Source organism: Capricornis sumatraensis, chromosome 10, assembly GCF_032405125.1.
Source record: "Capricornis sumatraensis isolate serow.1 chromosome 10, serow.2, whole genome shotgun sequence".
Lineage (NCBI taxonomy): Eukaryota > Metazoa > Chordata > Mammalia > Artiodactyla > Bovidae > Capricornis > Capricornis sumatraensis.
Genome location: NC_091078.1, coordinates 57,088,601 through 57,113,536, shown reverse-complemented (window position 1 = coordinate 57,113,536; position 24,936 = coordinate 57,088,601). Strand labels below are relative to the sequence as shown.

General features: G+C 53.7%; 1 protein-coding gene across 2 annotated transcripts; it reads left to right on the top strand.

The window, feature by feature from the left end:
* Positions 1-2,794: 2,794 nt before the first annotated feature.
* On the top strand, positions 2,795-24,522 carry PLCD1 (phospholipase C delta 1). 2 transcript variants are annotated; one of them, XM_068981986.1, is made up of 15 exons: positions 2,795-2,904; positions 9,953-10,117; positions 14,149-14,377; positions 20,536-20,665; positions 20,770-21,001; positions 21,428-21,629; positions 21,741-21,885; positions 21,963-22,112; positions 22,205-22,363; positions 22,577-22,736; positions 22,925-23,041; positions 23,443-23,621; positions 23,715-23,847; positions 23,925-24,074; positions 24,223-24,522. In XM_068981986.1, the coding sequence occupies exons 1-15, from the start codon at positions 2,871-2,873 to the stop codon at positions 24,306-24,308; spliced, it is 2,271 nt and encodes a 756-aa protein (XP_068838087.1). In that variant the 5' UTR covers positions 2,795-2,870; the 3' UTR covers positions 24,309-24,522. The 2 variants fall into 2 exon arrangements, with proteins under 2 accessions (XP_068838087.1, XP_068838086.1); XM_068981985.1 differs by lacking the exon at positions 2,795-2,904 and adding an exon at positions 6,708-6,816.
* The last annotated feature ends 414 nt before the right edge of the window (positions 24,523-24,936 follow it).

Below are 24,936 nucleotides of genomic sequence, written 5' to 3'. Positions count from 1 at the left end.
AACACAAGGAACTCTATTCAGCACTCTGTAATGACTTATATGGGAAAAGACTCAGAGTATATATAATATTGATTCACTTGTGCTGAATACCTGAAACTAATACAACATTGTAAATCAACTATACTCCAATAGAACATTTTTAAATTTTTAAAATACAAATAAAAAAATATGAATCACAACACATCCCTTTTCCACTTGAAAATGTCCAAGTGCTCCCCATTTTCCCCAGAGTAAAAATGGCAGCCCTTAGCAGGCCCGTCGGGACTTGGCTCCCATTACTTCTCTGGCCTGTCTCACTCTTCTCTCCCCGCCTCTCTCTGCTGCCGCCACACCTCACCTACCCAAGTTTGTGTTTCTGGGGGAGGGATTGGGCAGGGCTGACTCTGAAGCATGTCTGGAAAGTTGGCATTCTTGGGTTAATCTCTTGCCTCCCCAGGGTAGTGGTGGGAGGGGCCAAGGGAAGTGACTTAAGGTGGGCACCAGCTCGGAAGGTAGGTCTGGCCTGTCTCCAAGTCATCCCAGAAACTTCCCCCTACACCCACCCTCACTCACACGTTGGGGACAGGAAGGTCAGCTGGGGGTGTGAGACGCCTGAAAGTCCACCATTAGACAACTCGTCTCTGGGCAGGCATGGCCCCTGGATCTCAGGGGCATCCTGCAGAGGTAACTAACTGAGAGCTGGATTTTAGGGGGGCAATTTGGGCACCTGGCCAGGGCTGGGCACACAGAGTTCCCCGGTTGTTTCGGGCAGAGGGAACAGATTCCAGCAACTGCAATTCAATGCAAAGCCTCTTGCTTGGCTCCCCTAGCCCCTCCACACACAGACACACCGAACACACTTACACACAGTAGAAGTAATCAAGTAGAGGGCCTCCCACCCGGTAGAAGGGAGGGGCAGACAGCAGAGGAGAGAAGAGTCTTGGGGAGCTGTTGACCTACAGGTCAGAGCAGCAGCCTGGCTTCTCTGAGCAGGGCGTGGCCCAGCCCTCTTTTCTGACTGAACCTGGCTGCATATGCCAACTCTGAGTCAGCCATGCCCATCCAGCCCAGCAACTCCAGGCTCCAGAGGAGGCCTCAGCTTCTCTGGCCTGAGCCAGAGGCCAGAAGAGGGCCTGCGTGCGACAGGTTTGCTGTGTGCAAAGGAAAAGCCAGGCTGCAGCCCCCACCAGGGCATCAGAGGGAGAGGTGACAGGTCATGCCCTGGTTTCAGGCTTGGGGCTCAGAGCTGGGAAGTGACATGAATAAACAGGAATGATGCTTAAGATGAAGCCGAGCCAATTGCTGGTGTTAAGTTTTGTGGTGTGGCTACCTGGGAAAAGCAGGGCTTGCGGGAGGCCTAACCTACTGAGCAGAGAGGCTTAAAGTCCTCTGGGGATGTCAGAGGTCCCAGGACTCGCCCCAAGGCCAGCAGAGACCCCCAGAGGGCAGGTCCGGAGGCAGGCATCCTGGCCTGGGGTAGAGAGTGAGGACAGAGAAGGACCCCTCAGCCTCCCTGAACCCAGGCTGGAGCTCCAAAGGGAGGCCTTGTGTGGACTTGCTTGTTGTTGAGCAGAAGGGAAAGCAAGGAGGGCTTGGACAGGCCTGAGGGCAGGCCATTTGGGGAGAGTGCGGGATTAAGGGCTAGCCCTCTCTGTGCAGGAGAGGTGTGCAGACAGAGGGGGGCTCTCCAAAGTCCTGACCCAGCCTCAATTATCAGGATGGGAAGACTTGGCCTCTGGCTGGCTTAAATCCCTTCCTGAGGTATTCAAGGCCACCCAGACCTGCCTCTGCTGGGAGGGGGAGGGGCTGGGGTCCAACTGGTTCCGCCAGACTCTCACTGTTGGCTTCATCAGCCTAGGAAGCCTGGGGGATTCACTGGTGGGCTCAGCACCATCACCACCCCCATCCTGGAAGGTCTTCTGGGGGCTCTCTCAAGGCCCTTTCCCAAAAGTTGGTGGGCAGTAGGATTCTGGGACATGGGGGTGCAGGTGGGGTCTCTGGGTACTTATAAAAAGTGTGTCAGGACTGCAAGAGTTGATTGTGGGAGTAGGGGCAAGGGTATCCCTTGTCCAGACAGTCCCTTGGGATGCCACCCAAAAAAGGAACCTTGGAGATGTCCTAGATTCTGTCCCCCACTTTGTTGTACAGATCGCCAGGCGTTTGGGGTGTGAGGGGCTCAAGGGAAAGTTCTCTGCAACTACCGACTCTAAGTTTTATGGCTTCTGCCCCAGCCCCCGCCAAAGGCACTTCCAGGGTTAGAAACTTCCCAGAGAAAGGGAGGGGGACCCTTCTTCAGACTAGATCCAGGCATGCCTCTCCAAGGACCTTCTAACTCGAGCCCATGCACCCATTCTGCAGAAGAGAAAGTAGACATCCGGAGAGCCGCGGCTGGACTCCAAGGCTGCCTTCTGCACCAGCCGGGCTGGGCGTCGAACGTTACGCGGTCCTGGTCCCAACGCAGATTCTTTTGCGCATCACTGTAACCCGGCGAAGCGCCCACAGGCAGGGCGTGGGGCCCGGTCGCCGGCGCTAATGACAGGGCCCGCGGCCTGTGGGTGGCGGCGGCGGAGGAAGCCAGAGAGATCTGGCTATTTCTGTCCGGGACGCGCCCACAGGCCTGGGCCAGGGATGGCCGGGCTTCCAGGCCCCCACCTCTGCCCTCCCAGCCAAACCCCAGGAGGGGCGGGGAGAGGCGCGGGTTGGAGGGCCCAGGGGGCGGGGGCGCGGGCGGGCGGGGGGCGGAGCGGAGTCCCGGGCCCACCTCCGGCCTCCTGCCCCCCGCAGTCCATTCGGGTCCCTTCACCACACTCCGCTCGGACCCGAGGCCGCCGCGCTGTCGCCGCGGACGAGTGTCCCGCGGCGCACCCCTCCCGCCACGCCGTCCGTCGGGCATGGACTCGGGCCGGGACTTCCTGACCCTGCACGGTGAGTGCTCGGCCCTCTCGCGGGGAAGGGGGGGTCCCCTCCTGGGCCCACCCCGCGAAAAGCCGTCCCCGGCCCAGGGCGGGGGACCCCCTGCTCCTCCTGCCGCCCTCCGCCCCGCCCCGGGCCCGCCCCTCGGCCCTTTTGTCGCATTGAGGAAATCTCGACCCGACTGCCGGGCGCGACCCTGGGCGTTTCCAGGCTTGTCCCGCAGACCCGGAGGGTAGGGAGAAAACGGGTGTGCGAGTCTGAAGACTTCCCTAAAGACGACCCCCGGCCCCGCCGCCTTGGGGTCGACTGCCCTCCTTTATCCTGGTCACAGAACGCTAGGCTCCAGGGTCTGGTGCGCTCGCAGGGGCCGAGGAGGGAAGGAACCAGCATCCACGAATAACCAAGTTCTCTCCGCCCGGTCCGGGCCGCCCGGAGAGGCTCCCCAGAGCACAGGCGTGCCTGGACCGCGTCCGGGCGCGTGAGTGTTGCGGGCTGGAAAGAGTGGGACGAGGAGGTGTGCGAGGTGAGGTGGGCTGTGCCGCAGTAACTGCCCAGTGCAGAAATCATGGTCAGCGACGCCCGGGCTGGGAGGAGCAGCCCGATCGCCCCCATTTGCGCACCCTCCTGGCCAGACAGGCTCCTGTCTCCACTCTAACTGCCTGTGGCTCTCAGCTTTGTCCACCCGAGCTCTGTCTCTTCCGAAAGACCGGGAAACAGTTTGGACCAGCTCCTTGTCCTATCGCAGCCTCTCCAGGAGAGAGAGTAGCCGTGGGCTCCGGACTGCAGGGACTGAGGGGAGGGGGGGGTCTCCTAGCTGCAGGGGGTCCCCAACCTGCACCTGGCATCTCTTTGCGCCAGCCTGGGGGCTTACCTACTCTTAAAGGGCTTTGCACTGTAGCCCCCTAGGTCATCTGCCAGCTCAGCAAACCTGCCTCTCTCACTCTGACCACTGCTTAAGTCCATCTCCCTCTGTTTTCTAGTACCCCTGGAGTCCGAGACGTGTGCCCACCACCTATCCATCTAAACCATGCTGTATGGTCTAAATCATGGATAGTCTAAACTATCCATCTAGACCATGATTTCTGTGCTAGCAGTGGAGGTAATAGATGGGAAGGGGAAAGGCAGAGCCCTCCAGCTGTCCACTAGAGACCCCCTGGAACTCAGGGAAGACTCAGATGTTCCTTTCAGCCAGTGCCCAGTCTGTCTCACGTTTCCTGGTTGGCTCAGACCTGGGCCCCATGGCCCAGAGAGGCCTTGCTCAGTGCCCAGAGCTGTTACCCTCATACCAGTTGTCTGGGCTCTCAAGGCAAACTCTTCCAGCTGGGTCATGGGATCCCTGCCTTTTCCAGTGCCCCCTCTTCTCCCCTCAGGACAGAGGTATCCCTAGTGCTCCTCCAGACTGGCAGGGAGGCTGGGCAGCTCAGAGGATCACAGTAGAGACCTCTCTTTCTCTCTCATCGTCCCTTAGCTAGTGCTGTCTGTCCGGCAGACTGCCACCTTCTCTGTGCCTGTTTCACACTCAGACGTCCTATAAGCCCTCTGGTGGCCTCTGACACAGCTGCAGCCTCAGATCATGGGATGGGCTCCAGCCTTGGGCCTCTGTGGCCTCTGTGCCTTTGTCCAGTCTCTCGCTGTGTGTGTGTGTGTGTGTGTGTGCTTAGTCACTCAGTCGTGTCCAATTCTTTGTGACCCCATGGACTGTAGCCCACCAGACTCCTCTGTCCACGGAATTCTCCAGGCAAGAATACTGGAGTGGGTTGCCGTTCCCTTCCCCAGGAGTCTCTGTTTCTAGGCAGCCCTAGTATCTTGCCTGGAGAGGGAGCACGCAGAGTCTCAGTCAGCACCTCCCAGTCTTGTGGCATGGGCTTGGCAGCCCTGGCCCATCCTGTCTGAGACCTGCCTCTCAAGTGCCTGACTGCCCAGCCCTTCCTGCGGAGCTGGCACGAACCCTGCAATCCAAAGCTGTTCCCCTAGAGGCCCGGCTGCTTCTAGCTCATCACCCCAAATTACCTCCCTTAACTGCCTTTGTCCCCTCTGCAACCCCCTACCCACCTTGTTTCCAACATGTCTGTCCCTGGGATTCCAGGCCCACACAACACAGACACACACCGATCCACACTGATCTTAACTTTTTTGTGCCATGGACCACTTTAGCAGTCAGATGAAGCCTGTGGACCCCTTTTCAGGATCAAGTTTTTAAATGTATAAAGTAAAATACATAAGAATTCAAAGGAAGCAAATTATATTGAGATGTGGTTCTATCCTTAGGTCCTCGAGGAGTCTTTGGCCTTCTGGTTAAAAACCATTGTGTGGTTTCTCTAAAACAGAGGCTTCCTCTTACCCTCAGCTCCCTTCACTGCAAATGAAGAACCACTTGTCTGTGCCCATATTCCAGCTCACCTTCACTAACACACGTTCCCATGCTTTATTATTCTCCAAGGTGAGACCTTAGGCAAGTCACTCTGCACTTCAGTTTATCGTTATTATTGCCATGCTTGTCTGTGCTAATAACTGGCTTTGCGAGTGACTCACTGTCAGTGCTGGTGACTGGAGCTGCAGTGAGGCAAATGAAGGAACTATTCAGAGGCAGACAGTAAAATAGAGGAGTGAGTCAGGGCTCTGGGTGATGTCCTGACCTTGGCACACCGTAGGGGCTCAATAAATAATTGCTGGGTGAATGAAAGTGGGGTGGTAACTTACATGAAAGATCCCACTGTTCCCGAGCACACTGGCAGCACAGTTTCGTATAGAGCTGGAGTCCTTACCTATTTATCAAAGCAAGCCTGTGTCAATAGATTCATTTTTAAGATCGGCATTTTTTCAAGAATTCCATTCGCATTTGGCATCTTGGAGATTATTCCACTCAGGTAGAGAAACTCCCTCAGAAGGAAACAGGCCTACCTGGGATTCATATGTGAAGCAACGGCCCATTCAGTCACAATGGATTCGTTGAGTAACTGAGGTAAAATATTTTGGCGGGCTCCGGTGTCCGGCCGAGCTCCATCCTCAACTCTGCCCGGCCTGGCCCCACCGAGCTGTCCGCTAGACCCTGCAGCCCAGGCCGCCGCCGGGCCGGGCTTCCCTCCTCGGCTCAATCTTGCCCAGCCCTCTGGTCCTCCGCCAAGTCTCCAGCTGAGTGTTTAGGATTCCCGGTTCAGTCTCCGCCCCTTGGTCGGACTCCGCCCCCACACTGCCTCCAAAATCGAGGTACCGCCCTCCCTGCCCCCAAACGGCCTTGCTTTCCATCGCTGTACCCTCCCCCGGTTCGTCCCCTGGACTCTGGCTCCGCCCCCGCCGTCTTCCTGAGTCTGACTCTGCCCCACGTCGCCTCCCAGACCTGGCTCCTCCCTCTTCCCGCCTCTTTGGCTCTGGCTCCGCCCTAATCCGCTTTCTGGACTCTTGACTTTCGCCACTGATCTGCTTCCTGGGTTATGGATTTGTTCCACTCCGCCTCCTGGCCCCGGCTCCTCCTTCGGAGCGTCCCGCCTTCTGAGCTCTGGCCCCTCCTCTCCCCGCCTTGATTCCACTCTCCCCTCATGCTCTTAGGCATCAGTTCTACACTTCTGGAACTGGCCCCGCCTCCTAGGATATGGCTCCGCCCCTTCAGCGCTGATGTCTGTATCGCCCCGCCTCTAGACTCAAGGCCCCACCCACCCAGGCCCCGCCCCATTGGTTCTAGCCCCGCCCACCTACTCCAGGTTCCGCCCCTGCTCCCCTCCGAGGAGGTGGTTCCGCCCCCAGGTCCGCGGCCGCCTTCTGGACGCCACACTGTCCCGGGCCAGGTTTGCTGGGCGGCAGGGGCACTTCGGAACGTCATGCAGTGCTTTGGGGTCCGGAGGCCGAGCCGGAGACTGAGCCGCTCCAGAGAGCTCTACTTGCAGGAACAGAGCCTCAAGGTGGCAGCGCTCAATGGGCAGAGGCTGGGTAAGGGATTCAGGGGCCCCGAGATCAGGAGAGGCTGGGAAGGCAGCTGGGGCAGGACGCAGACTGTGTGTCTTGGGGCCTGGACCTGTTTAGTACTTCTGTGAGTGTATGACTCGCAGTGGGGCTGTTTTTGCAGGGTTGCCATGTACTGGGGGGATTGGTTACCCTGCCCCTTGCCACTCTCAAACCATCTTGCTTACACGCCTAGTGGTAATTCTGTCCCTTGTATGGTACTTGGGGCCACTGTGCAGCAATGAGGATATGCAATGCTGTGTAATCAAATGGCACCAGTGTGACAGTGTGTGATCCACTGTGATGCTGCACACCATGTTTGATTGTGGGTGACAGATGTGACAGTGGGTGACCCAGACAACTGGGTGATTCTGTCATCTGTGTTATGCTGTGTGTGTTCTATAGATTTTCTGCTGTTGCTCTTTGTGGCAGCATGCCCAGGTGGTGGCTGCATAAGGTAACGTTTCCTAGCACGGATGCTGTGGGCAGGCTTCTGAGTCCCAACTCCACCGTGTAACTTCCTTGACCCCGTTTCATCATCTGTAAAATGGGAACAGTATTGCCTTCCTCATAGGGTTGTTGGGGTGATTAAACACATGTGCTAAGAACAGGATCTTACTTAAGTGTGAACTATTATTATGGTGGCTACTGTTATTATGACAATGACGATGTTCTGGCACGGTACCTTGTTTGGCTGTGTGTGACTCCATGTAAATGTGTGTCACTGTGTGTGGCCCATTGTCTCTTCCTGGTTGTGTATGGCAGTATATGATGAGTATGGTGGACAGTGTGATTGTGTGTGTGGCTATATCTGTGTAGCTGTGCACTGCTTTGCATCCCAGATTCAGTTTGTCTTCATCAGGCATCACCCTATGTACATGGGCAGGGCTCTTGGCATTGTACACCCCTCCTATTAGCACTGCAGCCTCTCTGCATTCCCCATATAGCCACCTCATTGTGACTAGCCTGGGAAGACTGATGAGGCTGCAAGGTCAACCCAGGAGTCCCTGAGCTCAGAGGCCCCTCTTTGCCACCTTCCCACAGGAGAAGATGCTATATAGTGGAGTGAGTGGGGCTGGATGAAGGGGTGCTTATGGACCTGCTGGGTGCTACGGGAGCAAGGGCTGGGGGCAGACCAAAAGCCTCTGAAACAAAAGGGCCTCAAATGAAGCTCAGAGAAGGAGGTATCTGCTTAGGTTTCCCAGCAGCCTGGAGGGCCACTATTATCAAGACCCCCTTTGGGACCAAGGTCTGTGTTCCGGAAGCCATGTAGGCAGCCAAGGGACTTATCTCTGCGTGACCGCCGACAGGACCGCAGTCTGGCTCCAGGACAGGATGAATGTCGTCTGCTCACGGTGTTTTCCAGAACTGGAGGGTGGAGCTCCCACAGGCTTCCGACCCTGTGTCCCCACTCCCATCTGTGCCATGCGTGTGCACCCCCAGATGCCCCAGTTGGGCGGGGGTGGGGGAGGGGAGTGCAAGCAGAGGGCAAGGGGATGTCCCTCTCAGCTGACCTCAGCCTCGGGAGGGACAGTGGGATCCCCTAGCTGAGCTGAGGCGGCGCCCTCCTCTGGAAGGTAGTGGGAACAACCTTCTCTCCGTCCTCTTTCTTGAGCCCCCCACACATAGCCACCAGTTGAGGACATTCCGTAGGAGCCTTCTCCTCCACTGGGCCTCCCCTGAGGCTGAAGGGGAACTGCTGCCACTAAGGCAAGGGGGTGGAGAGACTTGGAACAAAGGTGAGGGAAGGTCACATCAGACATTACCCAGTGCTGATGGCGGAATAGACGTTCAGAGAGGGAAGGAAGTTGCCTAAAATCGTGGAGGGGGAAGTGTTAGCATGGGGCTATGTTCCCACTGGAGGAGGTGACTAGGGAGGGATAGAGGCTGAGGCCTGGGGAAGTGGTCCAGAAGATTCTATAGGTCCTGTGTGCATCTGGAGCAGGCTGGCTGGGGGGTAGGGAGTGGGGTCATGGATAAAGTGGGGGAACCTATCTGGGGTTGGGCATCTGGGTTGAGATAAGAAAAGCCTGTAGGCCTAGGCACAGGCCCCTCACACTGGACACGCATGGCTTCTGAAGCCTCCACTCTGCTAGAGCGGGATAAAGACTGCTGAAAAGCCACAGAATTTTCATTTGGGGGACAGCAGGGAGGTGAGGTGGTCTCTTGGCTCTGAATAGTGCTGGCTGCTGGGCTCCATGGGGCTTGGCTTGAGATGTGCATTTAGACGTCCCTTTCACCGTTAGTTACACTGATGGGTCATTATGGTGGTGCGGGGTCCCTCTTTGATCACAGTTGGCACAGGGCCTGCTTGGGATGAGGGATGCTATGAAACTAGGCCTGGCGCCCCTTTGGTGTCTCCTGCTTGGGTCTGGTGGGATGAAGGACACTGTCTCTGTGGGAGCCCACGCCCCAGGCCAGCCTGCATCTCTGAAAGGAGCCGGGTGGGAGGGAGCCAGGCAGTTAGGGTTCCTCTACTGCAGGGCCTCAGGCCAGGTGCTGCCTCAGCCTCGGAAAGGCCTGCACTATGCCTTTGGGCTGCTCTACCCTGAGAGGTCCCAGACCCAGGCCACTCAGAGATGGGGTAGACAGGGAGGGATGAGGCATCTCAGCAGGCCTAGCCTGGACCCAATACACGATTCCAAAGCCAGTAGACTTGGGAGGCTGTTGGGCTCATGATACTCATGGTACTCTGGGATCCATTTCCACCTGTGTTTACCCCTCTTCTTTCCTGCTCTGCCTGATCTTTTGGTCCTAGCTTCCTTCAGGTCACTCTGACCCCTAGGTGTGATAGCGAGGAGCCTACTAAGTCTTTTGGAGCCAGGCCATTTTCTAGGGGTCTGGTCACCCAGGAACCATGTGTTCTTTGTCCACTCAGCTGTGGGTTGCAGGTCATTACATATAAAGTGTGGCCTTGAACAGGTGGGTGTCCTAAGGTTTGCACAGCCTCAGCTGGAGTCGGAGATGCCTGAAGGCGGGGCTCCTGAATCAGGTTGGAGCAAGGGTGATGGAGGGAGAAGTGAATGGAGAGCTGAGGATGAGGCTGCTGAAAAAGGAGCCAGCATGGGGCCTGGAGTAGCAGGTACCCTAGAGGAGGTGGCATCTTACCAGCTCTGTCCCCTAGGCCTACAGGATGACAAGGACCTACAGGCACTGCTGAAGGGCGGCCAGCTCTTGAAGGTGAAGTCCAGCTCATGGCGGAGAGAACGCTTCTACAAGCTGCAAGAGGACTGCAAGACCATCTGGCAGGAGTCCCGCAAGGTCATGAGGACCCCGGAATCCCAGCTGTGTGAGTGCCCCGGGCTGGGCGGGGAGGGCCAGGGTGCTGCTCCTGTGCTCTAATGGGGAAACCGACACTGGCTGGGGTGCGGTGGGGCGGGGCTGGAGGTCAATCGTGGACCACGACCAAAGGTAGGGAAACTGAGGCCTGGCCTGGCGGGGCAGCAGTCAGTCATGCAACCAGGATATCAGGTATGGGGAATCTGAGATGGCCAGGCTCGGGGAAGGGAGTCAGTTAGATCGCTGATAGGGAAACTGAGGCCTAGTCTGGGCTTGAGAGGGCAGTCATGGACCACAGATGGAGATGCTCATGCTTTTTCGAAGTGGGGAGACACAGCCATAGCCACAGATGGGCAACGTCAGGCTCCCAAGTAAGGAGGGAACGGAACTATGTTACCAGCGCGCACAGGTATCCACCCAGACATTTGTGGGAGGGAGGGAAGTTGGGCGGATGGATCAGGACTCAGGTGTGGTAAGGCCCAAAGTCCAAGGGCAGATAAGGCCCTTCCGGGTATTGGTGGACAGGATGAGAGGTGGGGCCACAGGAGGCAGCTCCTCCCTGGGCTGGAGCCAGGATAGGCAGGTTGGGGTGGAGCACGGCTGGAACTTGCATAGAGAGGCTTTGGCTGGGCAGCTCCCTCAAGGCTGTGGGCCTGAGGGCTTTCTGGAAGCTTCAGAAAAGGTCTAGGAATTCAGAGCTCAAGCTTGTAGATGGAGAGTGCCTCCTGCAAGGTCTTAGAAAGCAAGTTCTGCCAACACAGAATGCCCCAAACATTTTGCAAAATGAGAGGTTCCCTCTGCACCTTTCAGTTCAGTTCAGTTCAGTCGCTCAGTCGTGTCCGACTCTTTGCGACCCCATGAATCGCAGCACGCCAGGCCTCCCTGTCCATCACCAACTCCCGGAGTTCACTCAGACTCACGCCCATTGAGTCGGTGATGCCATCCAGCCATCTCATCCTCTGTCGTCCTCTTCTCCTCCTGCCCCCAATCCCTCCCAGCATCAGAGTCTTTTCCAATGAGTCAACTCTTTGCAGGAGGTGGCCAAAGTACTGGAGTTTCAGCTTTAGCATCATTCCTTCCAAAGAAATCCCAAGGCTGATCTCCTTCAGAATGGACTGGTTGGATCTCCTTGCAGTCCAAGGGACTCTCAAGAGTCTTCTCCAACACCACAGTTCAAAAGCATCAATTCTTCGGCACTCAGCCTTCTTCACAGTCCAACTCTCACATCCATACATGATTACTGGAAAACCCATAGCCTTGACTAGACGGACCTTAGTCGGCAAAGTAATGTCTCTGCTTTTGAATATGCTATCTAGGTTGGTCATAACTTTTCTTCCAAGGAGTAAGCGTCTTTTAATTTCATGGCTGCAGTCACCATCTGCAGTGCTTTTGGAGTCCATAAAAATAAAGTCTGACACTGTTTCCACTGTTTCCCCACCTATTTCCCATGAAGTGATGGGACCAGATGCCATGATCTTCGTTTTCTGCATGTTGAGCTTTAAGCCAACTTTTTCACTCTCCTCTTTCACTTTCATCAAGAGGCTTTTTAGTTCCTCTTTACTTTCTGCCATAAGGGTGGTGTCATCTGCATATCTGAGGTTATTGATATTTCTCCCGGCAATCTTGGTGGGAAAAGTTTAGACCAAAGCTAACCAAAAGAACTTTCTATGATAATGGACATGTTCTGTATCTGTGCTGTCCAATATGTCAGCTACTAGCCACCTGTGGCCCTCGAGCACGTGAACCATGGCTACTGTACTCAAGGAGCTGAATCCCTAATTTCACTGAATTTTAACTAATTTATATGTGAATAGCCACATGTGCCTGGTAGTACGGAAAGCTCACTGCAGCTGGAGTTCTCTCACAGTCCAAGTCCCTGGAAATTCATCACCCAATCACCTGTCCTTGGCTGTGGAGGGGGTGCAGGCTGGGTGAGCCCACTAAGCAGGTCTCTGGGGAATGAGACCAGACAGAGGCTCAGGTGGGAGGAGGAAAGGGAGGGTCCGCCAGGCACCAGGACACTGGACAGAATCCTGAAAAGGTGTGACCTGCAGGCCCGCAGCAGGGTCAGATGGAGGGAGCCTGGCTGGGTCCTGGGAGCTGTGCGCCATGGGAGGTCTGAGCAGGGGAGGGCAGGGTCGGAGGGGATGGAGCCAGAAGGGCTCCCAGAAAATGACACTGTACACGTGTCGGTCACATAAGACAGTAGTGACCCAGCCCTTGCCTCTGTCTGTGGCTCCAGCCAGGCTCCTTCACAGACCTCTGCCCTGATATGGGGTTTCCTGTTAGATGCTGGCAGTTGGCGGCACCGTGGGAACAGGGCATCATACTCTTCAAGCCCTGGGGACTCCTGGAAGCCCATCCCCCAGCCAGGACATGTGCATGGTTCCCAGTGTGTGCCAAGCACTTGGCAGGGGTGGGTGGGGGGCAGATGGAGGAGTAGGTGATCTGGGCCTTGCTAGACCTGGGCCGGTGAGATGGGGACCTTGTACCGGGACAGCAGAAGGGCAGGAGGGAGTTCCCAGGCCAGAGACCCAGCATGAGCAGAGGTGCAGGGATACGAACGTGGAAGGGCTGTGGGTGAAGGGCCTGCATCCTGACAGGGAGGGCCACAGGGGCGATAGCCTGGGGGTTGGGCATCAGGTGCACTCAGGTGAGGAGTGTCTGAGACACAGAGACAGCTCTGGGCTGGGCATGCCTGTCATCTGCTTCCCTCTTCCCGGTGGGCAGTGAGCCTGCGCTCCACCCCCAGGGAAACTGAGGCCAGGAGCAGTGGAGGGGGGGCAGTCTACCAGTGCTCTGTGTCTCTGCTTCCTGCTCCCCAAGTCTCCACTGCCTCCCTGATCCCGACCCCACTAGCCTCCCTCCGCTTTGGTTACCGCAGGCAGACAAGGGTTATCAGTCAGGAAGGCATCTGGACTTTCTCTCTGGAGTGGGTGGGGAGCTGGCCCCCACCACCCAGGCTTCCTGTTTTCACTCCCAGTCTGGGGCAGCTGCAGCCAGTGTGGGGACTGGCAGGGCTGGGGAGGCTGCAGGGAGGGATTAAACAGGGATATCCTCTGCACCCCAGACAGCCCAGGGTCTGTGTGTCTCACACCTCAGAGCCTGCTGCCCGGAATGGCATATGCCTCACACATGGGGCCTGCAGGTGACCGGGAGGCCCTTGGGCACTCACCAGGAAGGACAGGCAGGCTGTTGGCCAGAGCTGGTCTCAAACCAGGGAAGATGGATGTGGATGGCTCAGGATGGTGTTGGGGCAGGGGCAGACCTGGCTCCAGATGATGGGAGGCCCAGCATGAGCCCAGCTGTAGGGACTGGCTCCCAGCCAGGTCAGAAGGGCACCTTGGGGTTGAAGGGGGGCAAGCAGGGCCTTGCTGCTCCCTGAAGCTAGGAAAGCTGGGCTGCCCCAGGAGGGCCCCCTGCTGTCCCCAAGGATAGAATGATGTTGTCTCAGATCCCCAGGGGCACCCTCCAGTCTACCTCTCGGGATCCTGGAGCACCAGCCCTCCCAAGGGGCTCCCTGAGATCAGGACCCACAGATGCATGCAGGCAAGGCCCTCGCTGCCCCCTGACACAAGCACTTTTCCCTCTGTCATTGGACCTCCATCTCCACACCCCAGGGCCAGGGCTGACTGAGGGTCGCTCCAGGCTCCTGAGTGGTCAGAAGAGCCTGGAGGCTCTCATGGGTGTCTTGGAGGGAGGGAAAGGGCCCAAAGTCAAGTACACCAGGAAAGCACGTGGCCACCCCTCCGTCACAGGCCCCAAGCTCCAGAGCGGCCTCTCCCAGTCACTGTCTGAGAGCCCTGCCCTGCCCCGATCCTCTCCCAGGGGCCTCACTTCCTCCTAGCACAGAAACAGGGGGCCTGGGACCATAGGAGCCCTTCCCGCCCTAAAGTCAACCTCCCTCTCCCCGGGCATTTCCACTCTGCCTGCGGCAGCTGTGTCCCCCTTTCCTCCTCCATGCCAGCCTCTTTCTGTCCCCACTCTGACCATCCTCCTGCCCCTCCCGGCTTTCTCTGTGCCCCCGCCCCCTTCCCGCAGTCTCCATCGAGGACATCCAGGAGGTGCGGATGGGGCACCGCACAGAGGGCCTGGAGAAGTTTGCTCGGGATGTGCCTGAGAACCGCTGCTTCTCCATCGTCTTCAAGGACCAGCGCAGTACTCTAGACCTCATTGCCCCATCACCAGCAGATGCCCAGCACTGGGTGCAGGGCCTGGGCAAGATTATCCACCACTCGGGCTCCATGGACCAGCGGCAGAAGCTGCGACAGTATCCTTTTGAGGGCAGTGGACCCAGATCCAGCCTGTGGCTACTGGCTATGGTTGTCCCCAGGGCAGCCTCGGTATGGAAGACACCTGGCTTGGGCCATCATAACCAACATACCACAGACTGGGTGGCTTAAACAACAGAAAATAATTTGCTCACAGTTCTGGAGGCTGGAAATTCAAGATCAGGGTGCCCAGCAGAGGCAGGTTCTGGTGGGAGCTCTCTTCCTGGCTTGTAGATGGCTGGCTTCTGTCTTAACACGGAGGGGGCGGGTGGGGGGGTGGGAAGGGGGGGAGGCGGGAAGAGAGAGTGAGCAAGACCTCTGGTGTCTTCTTATATGGGCACTGATCCCATCACAAGGGCCCCACTCATGGTCTTATCTAAGTCTCTCAAGGTCCTGTCTCCAAATACATCACATTGAGAGAACACAATTGGGGGAAGCAGGGAAGGTACTTGGGCCCTCTTTTGTCTACTCTGACCCAAGGGCCAGACAGCAGGCAGCTCCGTGATGTCCCCTGTCCCCTCGCTGTAACCAGCATAGAGCTGAGAGACCGGGGAGGCTGAGGGGAGCTGCCTGCTTCAATGGCAGACCTAATCTTGGACTTAAAAAAAAAAATTTTGTATCTTTTTTAAAAACAGTCTTAGTTTTCTTTTTCTTTTTAAATGTTATCTATTAAAGATTTTTTTTTCGGTCATGCTGTTCAGCATGTGGGCAGCTCCCTGACCAGGGATCAAACCTGAACCCCCTGCATTGGAAGCTGACTTTTAACCACTGAACCACAAGGGAAGTCCCCTAGTCTTAGACATTTTAATGTTTCCTAGAGTTACTGCATTTTTTTTTTCCTCTGGGAGTTTGGGAGGCCATGGTCCACTCCCACTTACCCCGATCCCCTGTGCCATTCTTTGGGGAGTGATCAAGTTCTCCCAGGCCTGGTATGCAGGCCAGCCAGGGGGCTAGAAACAAATTCACTTCAAAACCTAGGTGCACAACAATGCCCTAGTCTATGGTTCAAAAAGATCAGGCTTCTGGTGTATAGGATTAGGGTGGAACCAGTACCAACTCCTTTTTTTATGACAGCTTTATTGAGATAGAATTCACTTACCAGATAAGTCATCCAGTAAAAGTGTACAAGTCCATGCTTTTTAGTGTGTTCACAGTTACGCAACCCATCACCCAATGGATTTAAGATATCCTCATCATCCTAAGAAGAAACCCATACTCTTTAGCAGTTCCCATTTCCCCACAACCCTCAAGGCCTAGACAACCACTTATCTGCTTTCTGTCTCACCAGTCTATTGATACTTTGTCTTTCTGGACATATTATATAAATGGAATTCTACAGTCTTTTGTGAATGGCTTCTTTCACTTAGCATAATGTTATGGCGACACACTAGTGGCTCAGTGGTAAAAAAAATCTGCCTGCCAACACGGGAGACATGGGTTCAATCGCTGGGTCGGGAATTTAGATCCTCTGGAAGAGAAAATGGCAAGCTTCTTGCCTGGAAAATCCCATGGACAGAGGAGCCTAGTGGGCTTACATAGTCCATGGGGCTGCAATGTAGCGGGTAAACAACAGGGTTCATCCATGTCATAGCCTGTATCGGTACTTTATTCCTTCTGTGTCCCTAATATTCCATTGTCTGGCTAGTCCACATTTTATTTATCCGATCAGCAGGTGATGGCCATTTGTGTTTCTGCTTCTCTGAATAATGCTGCTCCGAACATTCGTGTGTAAGTTTCTGTGTGGACATACGTTCTCATTTCTCTTGGATACATACCTAGAATTTCTGAGTCTTGTGGTAACTATATATTTAGACTTCTGAACAACTACCTATTTTCCAGAGAGGAAATTTATACTCCCACCAGCAGTGTATGAGGGTTCTGACTTTTCACATCTTCACTAATCCTTGTTGTCTGCCTTTTTTTATGACAGCTATCCTGTAGCATTTCACTGTGGTTTTGATTTGCATTTCCTTGGTAGCTAATGGGCTGAATATCTTTATATGTGGTTATTGGACATTTGTATATCTCTTTGGAGAAACAGCTATTCAACAGATCCTTTGCCCATTTGTTGTTCTTTTTAATGGGTCTATTTAATTTTAAATTATGGTAATATATGCATAACATAAAATTTGCTGTTTTAAGCATTTTCAGGTGAACAGTTCAGTAGTGTTAAGTACATTCACACTGTTGTTCAGCCATCTCCAGAACTCTTCATCTTGTAAAACTGAAACTCTGTACCCATTGAACAGTAGCTCCTCATTCCAGCCTCCCCCAGCCTTTGGCAACCGCTGCTGTGCTTTCTGTCTCTATGAACCTGCTTACTCTAGGTTCCTCATATAAGTGGACTCATACAGTATTTGTCATTTTGCCATTGGCTTATTTCACTTAGCACAATGTCCTCAAGTTTCTTCCATGTTGTCACACGTTAGAATTTCCATCCTTTTAATATGAACAATATTCCATTGTGTGTGTGCACCACACTTGATTCATTCGCCCACACATGGACACTTGGGTTGCTTCCACTTTGTGTCTATTGTGAATAATGCTGCTGTGAACATGGGTGTACGAGTATCTGAGACCTTGTTTTCAATTCTTTGGGGTACATACCCAGGAGTGGAATGTGAGGTCATCTGGTAATCCTATTTTCAGCTTTTTGAGGACCCACTCTACTGTTTTCCATAGCAAGTACCACTTTACGTCTCCACCAACAGTGCTCAAGGCTTCCGATTTCTCCACATTCTTACCAACTCTTGTTATTTTCTTTTTAAAATAAGTATCTTACTGTGGTTTTGATTTGCATTTCCCTTACAATTAATGATATTGACCATTTTTATGTGCTTTTGTGTATCTCCTCTGGAGACATGTTTATTCAGATCTCTGGCCTATTTTTTAATTGAGTTACCTTTCTATTATTTAGTTGTGAGAGTTTTTTTTTTTTAAATATTATAAGCACAAGTCTCTTATCAGATATATGCTTTGCAATTAATTTCTACCATTCTGTGGGTTCTGTTCTTATTTTGGTGGGTTTCTCTGAAGCACAGAATTTTTTGTTTCAGTGAGCTCTAACACATTAACCTTTTGCTTTTGTTGCCTGTGTTTTTTGTTGTCATATCTAAGAAGGCTTAGCCTAACTCAAAGTCACAAACATTTACTCATATTTTTTCTTATAGTTTTAGTGCTTGCATTTAGGTCTCTGATCCACTCTGAGTTTGTTTCTGTAAATTCTGTGTATGGTGTGATATGAGAGATCCAACTTCATATTTCTTTTGCATGTAGACATACAGTTGTTGAAAAGACTATTCTTTCCTCACTGAATTATCTTTATACCCTTGTCAAATATCAATTGACCATAAATATGAGGGTTTACTGCATGACTCTCAGTTCTACTCCATTTGTCCTTTTTTTTTTGGCCACGCCACACAGGGGGACAACAGGGATCTGAATCCATAACCCCTGCATTGGAAGCATGGAGTTCTAACCACTGGGCCATTGGGGAAGTCCTCTGTTCCATTTATCTAAATTCCATTTATCTAAATGTCTATTCTTGCACCAACAGCACAACATTTTAGTTACTGTAACTTTGTAGGAACCTTTGAAATCCTGAAGTGTGAGTCTTCCAAATTTATTTTTTTCAAGAATGTTTTACCTATTTTAGGCACCTTGAATTTCCATACGAATTTGAGGATGGGGTTAAGTTTCTGCAAAGTAGCCAGAATGACTGTGACAGGTATTGTGTTGAATCTGTAGATTAATTTGGAGAGTATTCCTCATTTAACAGTATCAAGTCTTCTTTCTGATCTGCAGATACGGGGTATCTTTCCATTTATCTAGATCTTTAATTTCTTTCAACAGTGTTTTGTGGCTTTCAGAGTATACAGGATGCATTAAAAGAATTTGTATTTTTATTCCTTTCGATGCTACTGTAAGGAATTATTTTCTTAATCTCATTTTCTGATTACTTTACTCATTGCTACTGTATATCCAGCTCCTTTGGGGGACACATTTTGAACTCTGTCGATTCCCTTGATTGTGTGCTTTTCAGCATTTCAGAGACTTTTAAGTGTTTTTCTCAAGGCTCTGTCTGCCTGACTTTGAACTTTTTTTTTTTAATAAATAATTTTATCTATTTATTTATTTTTGGTTGTGCTGGGTCTTTATTGCTGCATGGGCATTTCTCTAGTTGCAATGTGCAGGTCCTCATTGCGGTGGTTTCTCTGGTTGCTGAGCACGGGCCCTAGGTTTGCAGACTCAATAGCTGTGGATCACAGGCTTAGTTGCTCTGAGGCATGTGGGATCTTCCCAGACCAGGGACTGAGCCCATGTCTCCTGCACTGGCAGGCCAATTCTCTACCAGGGAAGCCCAATTTTGAGTTTTCCTGACAGCCCAGTTCTATGGCGCTTTTCTGATAGTCACTCCTTTTGCACAGGCTTGTGCTTGGACAATCTCATGCCCTCTGCTGCCTAGACCTTGAGGTCTTAAAAGTCATTCCAGCCTGCTGAAGAGCAATCAGCACTGGGACCTTATGCTTGCGTGGACCACTGTGAACTTGTATTTTTTTTAACCTGGAATTCTACCATAATGTTTTTTTATGTAAATGTATCCATATCTTTACATAAAACGTGCATATATATATATATATATATACAAATTTAACTATCTGGGTATGTTAGAATGAAGCTTTAAGGCCCAGAAAACCTGCCTCCTCCAGAAACTACTGACATTTGAGTTCTCCCTTTAATCTTTTCTTGCCACATTTCGTTTTGTCTAATGATGCATTTGCCAAAAATAATGAAGATTAATATATGTGTGTCATTTTTAATGTAAATTATGTCATAATTATTTCCCCGTGTTAGCATAGTCTTGGCTGTAATGACTGTGTACTGTTCCACTGAGTGGATGTACTATAAACTAGTGATCCATTCTTTCACTCTCAGACGTTTCATTTGTTTTTATTCTTTTACCTCTATAAATAACACTGCCAAGGACTACGTTCATAAAACCTTGCAGTATTTGAAGTATTTCCTTATCAGTGGACTCCGAGAAGTGGAATTACTGAGTCAACTGGTGAAACAGGTTGATATCTCTACATTACCTTCCTAAGGGTTGTACCAGTTTACATTGTCCAACTGATGGATGAGAGTGTCCATTTCACCTCACCCTTCTTTGCACTGGGAATATACTTTTAAGTTGCTAATTTTATCGTCTAAGAAATTGCATCTTATTTCCAAATTGTTAATATCTTTGCTTACTATCAATGTTTGTAAAAGTTTGGTTTACATCCCTTCCTCCTTTAGTTTTTAGGGTCATCATACTCTTCTTTTTAATTAATTCTTCAAAAACTATGCTGCAAATGCTTCCTCCAGTCTGTCACACAGATGACTTTGTTTTTTCTTTATTTGAGCCTCAGTATTTAAAAAATGTTTATATGGTGTGATTTATACTGCTGTTTCCTTTCTGATTTCTTCCAAAAACCTGCTATCATGTTTTCATTGTGCTCATGAGTTCCCATTTTCTTGTTCTATAATTAGCTCTCTGTTTTCTGTGGCATGTAGTAAGGAGCCTCTCCTTCTCTAGTTCTCAAGTTCAAGGCTGATGGGAGAGATAGAGGGAAAGAAGTGGGGACCAAAGCACCGCAATCATGACACCATGATCCAGGCTTTGTTTTTGCACGTGATGTCCCCACCTTTGATCAGTGGCTTGAAATTTGTTGTTTCCTACTAAATAAGCCTTAAAGACTTTAGTCAAGTTGAGTAATAATTATATATTGAAAACCAAAAGGACATACCTTGAAATGGTAACAGTAGTTCCCCCTGGCTGATAGAACTATGGGGCCTTTGTTTACTTTTCTTCATTTTCTCAACTGTCTGTAATGAACCTTTTAGAGTGAGAAAATAAATATTTTTGAAGTTTTGAAAGGGTTCAAAGCCAGCAAGTAGGAAAAAGGCTCTTTCATTGGACGTCATATTTCCTCCAAAGACACTACCAGGTCTTCCCCTGAAATGCAGATGTGCCAGCAGCCAGGCCTGGGGGGAGCTGGGTCTATAGGGGCCCTCAGTCCACCTGGGCCTAGCAGCTGATCCTGAGCTTGAACCATGGCTCTGGCTGGGACCTAGTGGGTACCACGGCTCCTGGGTTCTTTCCTTACTTCCTGCCCAGCTGGATTCATTCCTGCTTGCGAAAAGCTGACAAAAACAAGGACAACAAGATGAGCTTCAAAGAGCTACAAAACTTTCTGAAGGAGCTCAACATCCAGGTGGACGACAGCTATGCCCGAAAGATCTTCAAGGTGAGGAAGCGAGGAAGCGCGGGCTGGGTCTGCCTGGCAGTGTGTCTGGAACACAGCTTGGGACCTGCTCTGAGCCCTGCCTACCTGACATCCTGGCTCTGCAGGAATGTGACCACTCTCAGACAGACTCGCTGGAGGATGAGGAGATCGAGACCTTCTACAAGATACTGACCCAGAGGAAGGAGATCGACCGCACCTTCGAGGAGGCCACGGGCTCCAAGGAGACCCTGTCGGTCGATCAGTTGGTGACCTTCTTGCAGCACCAGCAGCGGGAGGAGGCGGCGGGGCCTGCACTGGCTCTCTCCCTCATTGAGCGCTACGAACCCAGCGAGACGGGTGAGGGCCTGTGACCTGCAGTCCCGGGCCCCACACGGAGGGAAGACCCCTGTGGAGACGGCAGCCCGAGTAGGGAGCTGGAGGGCAGGGGAGCTGGATGGCAGGGGACGCCTCAGTCATTCCCAGGGCCCCTGGGCAATATTTCCCAGCCCATGCTGGGCACAACGCTTTAAGACGTTAGATGGCGGCCCAGTCCTGGAGAAGGAGGTGATGAGGTCCTGTCCTCGGGGGGCCTCACCGAGTGGGGGACAGAAGAGGAGGAGACAGAGCTCCATGCTGGGGTATAGTCACGGTTTGGTCAAGAGACTCAAACTTACGCCCTTCAAAGAGATCCCCGCACCAGCTCAGGATGGGAGGTGGGGCTGTGGGGGCCCTGCTCCCAGGGCGCTCTGACCGGCAGTCGCCCTCCCGCCTCCCGCCTTCCAGCCAAGGCGCAGCGTCAGATGACCAAGGACGGCTTTCTCATGTACCTGCTCTCGGCTGACGGCAGCGCCTTCGACCTGGGGCACCGGCGCGTCTACCAGGACATGGACCAGCCGCTCAGCCACTATCTGGTGTCGTCCTCGCACAACACCTACCTGCTGGAAGACCAGCTCACCGGTCCCAGCAGCACAGAAGCCTACATCCGGTGGGGCAGGGCAACTTGGGCGTGACGGGGCGGGGCGGGGCGTGATGGGGCTGGGCGGGGCCGGGCTTGACCTGGGCGGGACCAAGGGCCTAGCCCACACCCCACCTGCAGGGCGCTGTGCAAAGGCTGCCGCTGCCTGGAGCTCGACTGCTGGGATGGGCCCAACCAGGAGCCGATCATCTATCATGGCTACACCTTCACCTCCAAGATCCTCTTCTGCGACGTGGTCAGGGCCATCCGGGACTACGCCTTCAAGGTGGGCGCACCCCTGGGGGTGAGGAGGAAGATACTCGGGGGCCACCGACCCCTCTTAATCTACCCCTGGGCCTCCAGGCATCCCCCTACCCCGTCATCCTGTCCTTGGAGAACCACTGCAGCCTGGAGCAGCAGCGCGTGATGGCACGACACCTGCGCGCCCTCCTGGGGCCCATGCTATTGGATCGGCCATTGGATGGGGTCGTCACCAGCCTGCCTTCCCCTGAGGTGCCCCATGGGGACCCGGTGCCCAGAGGAGAGGGCAGGGGACTGGCCGGGAGGCCAGCTGGATCTTGATCAGCTGCCTCCTCCACCCTTAGCAACTGAGGGGGAAGATCTTGCTAAAGGGGAAGAAGCTTGGTGGGCTCTTCCCGCCTGGAGGAGAAGGTGGCCCAGAGGCCACTGTGGTGTCAGACGAGGATGAGGCTGCTGAGATGGAGGACGAGGCGGTGAGGAGCCAAGTGCAGCACAAGTCCAAGGTTCGAGGGGAAGCTGTGGGGGCACGGGGGCAGCCCTGGGGCCTTCACCCATTGTCACCCTCCATCGCCCTGTGGGATGTTTGCCTTGTCCGGGTGCTCTGTGGCTGCTCAGACCCTCTGCCCCTCTCTCTGCCTCTGTCTGGGTTTCTGGCTCTCTCAGTACCCGCCTGCTCCAATCTCTGAATCTAACCTGGGCCTCCCCATGGCCCCCAGGAGGACAAGCTCAGACTAGCGAAGGAACTTTCTGACATGGTCATTTACTGCAAGAGCGTCCACTTTCGGGGCTTCCCCAACCCTGGCACCTCTGGGCAGGCTTTCTATGAGATGTCATCCTTCTCTGAGAACCGCGCCCTCCGACTGCTCCAAGAATCAGGTGAACCTGGCCCTGCCTCCCCACCCCCTAGATTGCTGCCCATCTGTCTGACCATTTGAGCTGGCCAGGGCCAGAACTAGCTCCCACCCCTCCAGACATTTCACAGAGCCGGCACTCCACGATGTTAGGGAGGGGCCTGGGCTCACGCAGAAGGCCTCTGCTTCTGATCAACTCATACCCTGCCTCAGGAAACAGCTTTGTCCGCCACAACGTGGATCACCTGAGCAGGATCTACCCCGCTGGGTGGAGAACAGACTCCTCAAACTACAGCCCCGTGGAGATGTGGAATGGGGGCTGCCAAATCGGTATGGGCTGGCTGGGGCTTGGAGGAGCCCTGGGTGAGGGTTTCTGTCTGGAGGGTCAGGGGACTCTGGGGACCCAGGCAGAGCCAGATTCACGGATTTGTGGGCTTCAGAGCTGGTAATCTCAGTTTGGAAATAATCTGGCAGCAAATACAGCCTCTGAAATTTCATCATTAACACACTTGTCCTTTGAATTCTGGCACCAGAAATGGAATGTAAGGTTGGTGTGGTGGGCCAGTTAGGGCAGCAGGAGGGCAGTATGCATTGGAGTGATCCTGAACCCTGCTTCTGCCTATGTGACTCTGAGCCCCAGTGTACCCCAAGCCAGCTGGGCTCTGGGACCCCTGAAACACCCCCCTCCCCCAACATACACACAGCCTGTGACTACTCTGTCCTGCCTGCAGTGGCCCTGAACTTCCAGACTCCTGGGTCAGAGATGGATGTATACCAGGGCCGCTTCCTGGACAATGGGGCCTGTGGGTATGTGCTGAAGCCTGCCTTCCTGCGAGACCCTAACTCCACCTTCAATTCCCGTGCCCTGGCCCAGGGCCCCTGGTGGACTCCAAAACGACTCAATGTCAGGGTATGGCCAGCCACAGCGGGGGACAGGTGCCCCGGGCCTCCTTTCCCCCTCACTACCATCCTGAATGCTTAATTATCTCCTGCCTCTCCTCAGGTCATCTCAGGGCAGCAGCTGCCAAAAGTCAACAAGAATAAGAATTCAATCGTGGACCCCAAGGTGACAGTGGAGATCCATGGCGTGAGCCGGGACATGGCCAGCCGCCAGACCGCTGTGGTCACCAATAATGGTACGTGCTGGGCCCGGGCTGAGCCTGGCTCCTGGAGCTGATGTCCGTGCTGTTGACACGGTGCCTGCACCCCCTAGGTTTCAACCCATGGTGGGACACGGAGTTTGAGTTTGAGGTGGCTGTGCCTGAGCTTGCCCTCGTGCGCTTTGTGGTGGAGGACTACGATGCCTCCTCCAAGAACGACTTCATTGGCCAGAGCACCATCCCCTTGAAAAGCCTCAAGCAGGGTGAGTGTTTGTGAGGAGGGGGAATGACTCGGGTGGTGGGGTGGGACAGGAGGCATTTCTTGGGTGGGGGCTGACTGTCCCTCGAAGCATCCTCCCGGAGTGAACACAACTCTCCTGGTGCACCCCTCTCCACCCATCTGCCTGCCAGGATACCGCCACATCCACCTCCTCTCCAAGAACGGAGACCAGCACCCGTCTGCCACCCTCTTTGTGAAGGTGGCCCTCCGGGACTAGGCTCGGGTCTGGTGAGGGCTGCCCTGAGCAGACTGGACCCTCTGTCTATGTCTGGGGGCCCGACGGGAGCTGTCCCAGCCACTCGCTCAGAGCCGGCAGCCCCGCACCGCCTTCAGCTCCAGCCTCCTGTCTGCTGCTGCCTCTCAGGAGCCCAGGTGCTGGCCCAGTCCCTGGTGCTGCCCTCACTTCCGTTAGGGGCCACATGCAGCCCTCTGTCCATCCTCCGGCCCGGCCCTGGGTTGAGGGTTTTTATAAAAGTCGTCAAACTAAGTACTGTGGTCTCTTTACCTGGATACCAGAAAAATCCCTGTAAAGCGTGTGTGTGTGTGTGTGTATGTGTGTGCGTGTGTACATGTGTGTGTGTGCATGTGCATGTGTGTACATGCGTGTGCATGTGTGTCGCAGAGTCCTAGAGCCCCAGCACCTCATTCTCTTCTCCTCTCCACCTTCACAGTGGAGCAAGGTGGGGGTGGGGAGTGTCTGTTCCCCTGGGCAGGACGGACCAGTACGAAACAAACCCACTCAAGGTGGAGGGCATGGAGGGCTCAGGCTTTGGAATGTCACAGCCCCCCCCGCCCCCCAGTCCCAGAGGCCCACTCCCCTAAGAGGCGGACCTGAGTGACCCAGC